Here is a 6217-nt window from a genome sequence, read left to right on the forward strand (position 1 = left end):
ATATGATACAAATAGAAGTCTGCCCTTTCTTTTTCATTTCATTCCTGTGTGCGTGTGATGTATCTAATGGCTAAATGTTTTTTCCTTTAGTGTGTCTGAGTGTGAGAGAGAATGTGTGTATTTGTGTGTGTGTGTGTGTGTGTGTGTGTGTGTGTAGATAGATGATAGATAGATAGATACTTTATTGATCCCCAAAGGGAAATTCAAGAGTGTGTGAGTGAGTGAGTGAGTCAGTAAGATAGTGTGTGCATGTGTGTGTGTGTGTGTGTGTGTGTGTGTGCGTGTGTGTGTGTGTGTGTGTGTTCACCTCTGTCTCTCCATCCTCTTCAAAGCAGGCCGGTTGCCTGCTGCCGAGATGCTCTTGGATCTGTTGTTGTAGCTGGGTTTGTAGCCCAGGCCCCACTTATCCTTCAGGGACGCAGCCTGAATGTGGACACCAGCACAGATATAATTTAAGCAGATTTCACATCATTTAAGCAGACTTCACATTAATGAGGCCAATAGTGGATGCTGTGTAGAACACTAGGCCTTCTACATAACATTCAATGTGTGACAATTGAAATTACAATTTTAAGAACAAATATAAAGTTAAAATTAAAATAGTTAACGTCATTTTAAAAATTTATATCTATGCCCCCTGGCGTCAATATTCAACGCCTTTTAGCGCTTTAACGTAACCAGTCAGTCAAAAAACGACTGGGTCCTACCCAATCAACAACATTATATAGTGCAATATCAAGCATTCCTAGCGTGCACTGACAATGCCAGAAACTTCATTCTCCATATTATAAATTGGTGTAGCATCAGAATGAGTTTGAAGCCATTGTTTTGAGGAAAAGAACCGCATTGTGTAGCTTTCAACACACGTATAGCAAGAGGAGGAGGACCAGTGGCTATGCAACAGTACAGGTAAAGGTGTGTTGGTGCAGCTCTTGTGAAGTGGGCTATGCATCACTACAGGTAAAGGTGTGTTGGTGCAGCTCTTGTGAAGTGGGCTATGCATCACTACAGGTAAAGGTGTGTTGGTGCAGCTCTTGTGAAGTGGGCCACCAACCCTCATGCTGGAGCGCCGCAGCTTCTTGCGGACGTCCCGACGGATGTCGTTGACCGCCACCGACTCCAGCTGCTGGTACCTCTGGATCTCCTGGTTTATGGTTCCCTCACTCGCCCCCAGTTTCCTTTCACACACGCAGACACACAGCTAGCATCAGTGACCAGTGTTGGGCAAGTTACTTCAAAATCGTAATGTACTATGCATTACTTATTACTGTCATTTCAAAGTAATTTGTTACATTATAATATTACTGTCTCTGAATTGTAAGGCATTGCACTACTATTGCATTACTTTTAAGTTACTTTCACCAAAATATCTAGAAATATGGATTTGCCATTCTAAATGCAGTTTATTATGCTCAATGCAGCTTGCTCTTCCAATAGAGGGAGATGTGGTATAGCATAATGACTGAGCTAGGCTTAAGGCAACAGTAGAATGCAATAGGCGCAGTGCTCATAATGCAATACAAGGAACAATCATAGTCAGAATTTTGTTAAAAACCGACAAAAGGTCAAAGTCTGGTAAATTGTGATAGAAATACTGTAACTTTAAGGCCTAGGCCTACTCATTAAAATCAATAGAGAGCCTACTATATTGTAAATCAAAGCTTAAAGGAACCGTATGTAAGATTGTGGCCAAAACGGGTACTACAATCACTTTCAAATTACTGTAGAGCGGTGTATCCCCTTCCCCTCCCCTCTGACTGGCAGAGTTGGCAACCGGATGACGAAACACTACTGACTTTGTGATTAGTAGATAGGTGGAGGGTGGCGCATTAGGCCAAAACACAACATGACAACATCAACATCAGTTGAGGGCTGCAACTTCACTTTTTAAATGACAATATCCTGGCCAGACTACTGTTGTCAGTGATATAAGTATTTGAAATGAACATGATTTCTTAATGTCTAGTGACATATCAAGGCAATTTTATGATTAATTGAAATACAATTTCTACATACGGTTCCTTTAATAAAGACATGTCAAGATGGTGGCCTGCTGGCCATTTTGGTGCCCAAAGTGAGTGGCTTTGAGTGAGTGACATTTAAATGATAACTCAAACACCTAAAGTAAAATAAAAGGCCTATTATTTACAGACCATTACTGTGTATTTTTAAACATTCATTTCTGAAGAAATGCTGTTTTACTTATAAATGGTGCACTGTCACTTTAAGAGCATTGATCTTTACGTTGTCATAATGCCCTTTTGCCAGCTCTTGTTTACAAGCCTTATTTGTTTGAGTTACATTGATAGCACAATGTTAACAATAATATGCACAATGTTAAGTTGTTTTAAGCAACCTTAATTGCTTTGGAAATGGAAGTATGCAATGACATGTTGCTTCACATTTCGTTTTGCGGATACAAGTGAATTATGAGCCTGGTATCCACCTAGCTATCTGAATGGAATGTGTTTCAGTCTACTCAGCATATCATGTGCTTCGTGTAGCCTAAATGCTTGGAAAACGAATGATTGAAGACCCACCAATTCTAGTACTACGTGGTGATTGAGAGAACCCAAAAGGTATCAAACTTGCATGTAACATCGTGTTAGTGCATTTTGACATTGTAAACGTTATTGATGAAGAGTGAAACGCAGTTTGCAGTAAAGCTACTATTCATTGGTTACATTTGGGTGCCCCCTCTGTCTTTTGGTGCCCAACGCAAAGTGCGTGATGCGCGTGGTGAGAGCGGTGGCACTGCCAGGCTACACAATCTTTTTCTGCATTTCTATCCCTTTATTCTCTTCAATTTAAGTTCACAGCACAAAGCTGACATGCACAACAGCATAGTTTGTGTTTTATCAAGAATCAAAAAGATTAGCGTGGCACTACTATGTTTCATTAATTTACTTGTGCTATTTCGCGAGCTGAGAGATCTTTCGGTTTCGCACACAAAGTGCACTAACTATTATGTTCTTCATAGCCTTGTCTCTGACAAGCTGAAAATAATGAGCGTAGGCTTATATGTCCATCCCGCAAATAGAGTCCGCCTGCGAGTCTGCTACAGCCGCAGTCATATTCAACCAGTATCAGGAGATAACGTTCTACTATTTTGCGCGGATTTTTTCTCCTCTGTTGTTCTCGCGTGGTGTTTGCGAATATGTATCAAAACAAAACAAGCGCTTAATTTTGGGTTAAACTGCATTGTAACGCGCGTTACTGAAGTTTGTACCGAGTAAATATTACCCAAATTTATTTTTGTAATGCCATACATTACCGCGTTACCGCAAACAGCAATATATTACAGTAATTACATTACTTTTGTAACGCATTACTCCCAACACTGTCAGTGACTGATCAGTAGAGGAGCTCAGTGTGGTTTAGGAACATACTATGACCTAAGTTACAGTAACTGTAAGTTTATGTACTAATCATGGGGTCATGTTGGGGAAAGCTGAAGGTGGGGAGAAATTGGGGATCTTTAGCTTACTTGAGGTCATCGATGACCTTGGCTTGTTCGTTGAGCTCCCTGATGTCCACCAGCCTCTTTGTGAACTTCCTCCCTCGAGGGTCAATGATCTGATTACCCATAATCACCTGTCTTCTTGGGTCAATGGGCTCCTGTTGAACAGTCGAAAAATAGAGATTACACAAAATAGAGATTACACAAGTGAACAGAGGAATACCAAACTCAAGACACCATGTTGATCGAACACCCAAGAGGCATACTGATCAAGATACACCACTCTGAAATGAAAGCATGGACAGAGGGATGGATTCAAATATTTCCAAAGTCACTAGAGGAAAATATCGAAAGTTAGAGACAACCAACCACCCAAGACAGAACCATTGGCCAAAAACCCAGAGTCCAGCCAGCAAATGACCCATATGAGATGTAACGATATAACCATAAATAACAAGAATCACATGCCAAAGCCATCTTAAACATACAGCAGACATCATCTAAAACTGTATCATATACATGTTTTACAGCTTATATAGTCTTGCAGATGATCCTGTATGTGCATTAAGGAAAAAATACTTCTCAAAATAAAAAATACTCAGTACTCAGCGTTCCCTGGCAAAGAAAAATGACCAGTAGGTAAAAGTCAAGCCTCAAGTGACCAGTAGGTATAAGCCAAGTCTCAAGACACAGTTTGAAAAGGAGACACACAGCCATGAAGGAGGCAGGAGAAAATATGAAACAGCCCCGGGGGAGAGAGGTTTGGAGGGAGTGGAGAAGAGAAGGGATGCTATAAGGACATTCTACATACACCACTCCAGGAGAGGGGCCGAAGGTTCTCGGTCGTGTGCGCTCGTGTGGTGAGCACCGGCTGGGTAAGGGGTATCTGTGGAACGTTAATAAATTCGGGCGGAGCGGAGCGGGGGGACTGCGTGGGGCTCAGTCCCAGGAGTCTCTCCATCATGCGCTTCCGGAAGGACACCCTCGGACTGAGGCTGCCCTCACGCTGAATGAAATATTAGTCATTGTTAATTGTTAACACACACATACACACACACACACACACAGACAGACAAAACCATTATGGAGATCTGCTTGTTTCAACAAACATCTGAAACAAACACACATACATACATGCAACCTAATGTAAGTATGTATGTCAACAGACATAGAAAAACACCACTATTGTTGTATAAGTTCCAAGCATGCTGTTAGACAGATCCATCTCACAGATCCATCAGAGCGTCATTAGATGGTGGTGGCTAGAACAAAATATATGGTTATGGCTTCGAGTCAAAATACATTCATATGTTCATGAATTCATATTTATAACTACCTGTTTTTACATTTTAAATACATTTACATTTTACAGCCTTTCACACTTCTATGCCTATTATTAATATCTACGTGGCTGTGCAAATTGCCCCTTGGGAATAAATAGTGTTTTGAATTGAACTGAATATAAAAAAACTGGAAGAAAATAAAGCAACTGAGAGAAAGGGTAGATATTATGGCAACTATATTATCGCTGTGGTTTTAAGTGAAGAGCTCATTATCAACTTAATAGAAATTTAGATAAAGTTAAATGACTGTGTATCTCATAAAGGGAAACAGGAAGACTGATTTCTCTCCCTCGGTGGACCTTGTTTGGGGTTAATATAGAGTTCAGCGTCTGGGGGTTTGAGGTCTGCACGCTCACCATGTGCACGGTGGGAGACATCCCGTCGCTTTCGTCCTCGTCAGACAGGTCAGCCATGTTGACGGAGTTGAGGTCGGCGATGTCGTCCGGGTCCTCTTCACCGGTCAGCGAGGTGAGCGTGATGCCCAGCGCGTTCAGGCGCTTGCCAATGTTGGGGTCCATGTGCACGTCGATACCGCACATCTTCCACAGGACGTTCAGAGTCCACTTCCCTGCACTGTTGCTGTCTGTGTGACACACAGGAGTACGCCAGTCTCAACACACACTCACAAATATATACCGACACAAATCCAAAGACTTCTGCCATTCTTAGCTGAACACTGAGTGTTCATTACATTTTTAATTACATTACATTGTCAGGCTACTGCACGCTAGCGCAGCTCCTTAACCACTACACCACCACCGCCCTGATAGCCCCGACATGAATTAATACAACTTGATACTCACAAAGCACAAACACAAACAAGCACTCAGACAGAAAAAAAAGACAAACAAACAGACAAACAAAACACAGACATACCTGCAGCTGGCGCTCCAGTGGTCTTGGAGCAGACCTCATATGTGCCATCAGGAACAACACCTAACATGAGGACATGCAACAGGAGTTACTGTGATGGCTCGGTGCAATGCTTCATCAAACACATTCTGTATGAATGTGATTAGTGGTGAACCTTCAACACAAGTTAACTGGAGAATCCTATCCCATAATAAACCAGGTGATAAAGTCTTTGGAGAATAAATATTTTTCAGATGTGTTGACAGGTGTGAGCTGTGAAGTGGATTCTAAACAATCAAAGCTACGAGGCATTCAAATCTTTTTGAGCAAAGCCAAGGTAACAGGACCGTAAGGTATGGACACTTGGAAGAAAACCAAGGGGTGTATTTGTTGAAGTTTATAACATGTCTAACAACCTGCTGACTTCACCTTTAATGTGACACGATGATACTTAATACGCAACCATTTCACTTTCAAGTAACCTGGCCGATCTCCCAAATGTTCCATCAGTTGGCAGTTTTGTTACAAAATCGTTGCGAGTTGGCATGAGGTGGAGACTAGG

General features: G+C 41.7%; 1 protein-coding gene across 20 annotated transcripts in view; it reads right to left on the minus strand.

Moving 5' to 3' along the window:
* The window catches only part of kiaa1109 (KIAA1109 ortholog), a 54945-nt gene that overhangs the window by 14464 nt on the left and 34264 nt on the right, over positions 1-6217 (minus strand). For 12 of the 20 annotated variants that reach the window (XM_076300728.1, XM_076300717.1, XM_076300715.1 and 9 more), the window contains 6 exons: positions 5680-5739; positions 5160-5386; positions 4272-4466; positions 3488-3618; positions 1055-1178; positions 308-423 (listed from right to left, as the gene is read on the minus strand). In XM_076300728.1, coding sequence (XP_076156843.1) covers positions 308-423; positions 1055-1178; positions 3488-3618; positions 4272-4466; positions 5160-5386; positions 5680-5739 — 853 coding nt within the window. The remainder of the gene's footprint in view (positions 1-307; positions 424-1054; positions 1179-3487; positions 3619-4271; positions 4467-5159; positions 5387-5679; positions 5740-6217) is intronic. The other 8 variants (XM_076300732.1, XM_076300731.1, XM_076300730.1 and 5 more) reach the window with 1 other exon arrangement.

Source organism: Alosa pseudoharengus, unplaced genomic scaffold, assembly GCF_046254945.1.
Source record: "Alosa pseudoharengus isolate Yale_2024_CS ecotype anadromous, Long Island Sound unplaced genomic scaffold, YU_APseudo_1.1 YU_APseudo_1.1_scf_22, whole genome shotgun sequence".
Classification (NCBI taxonomy): domain Eukaryota; kingdom Metazoa; phylum Chordata; class Actinopteri; order Clupeiformes; family Clupeidae; genus Alosa; species Alosa pseudoharengus.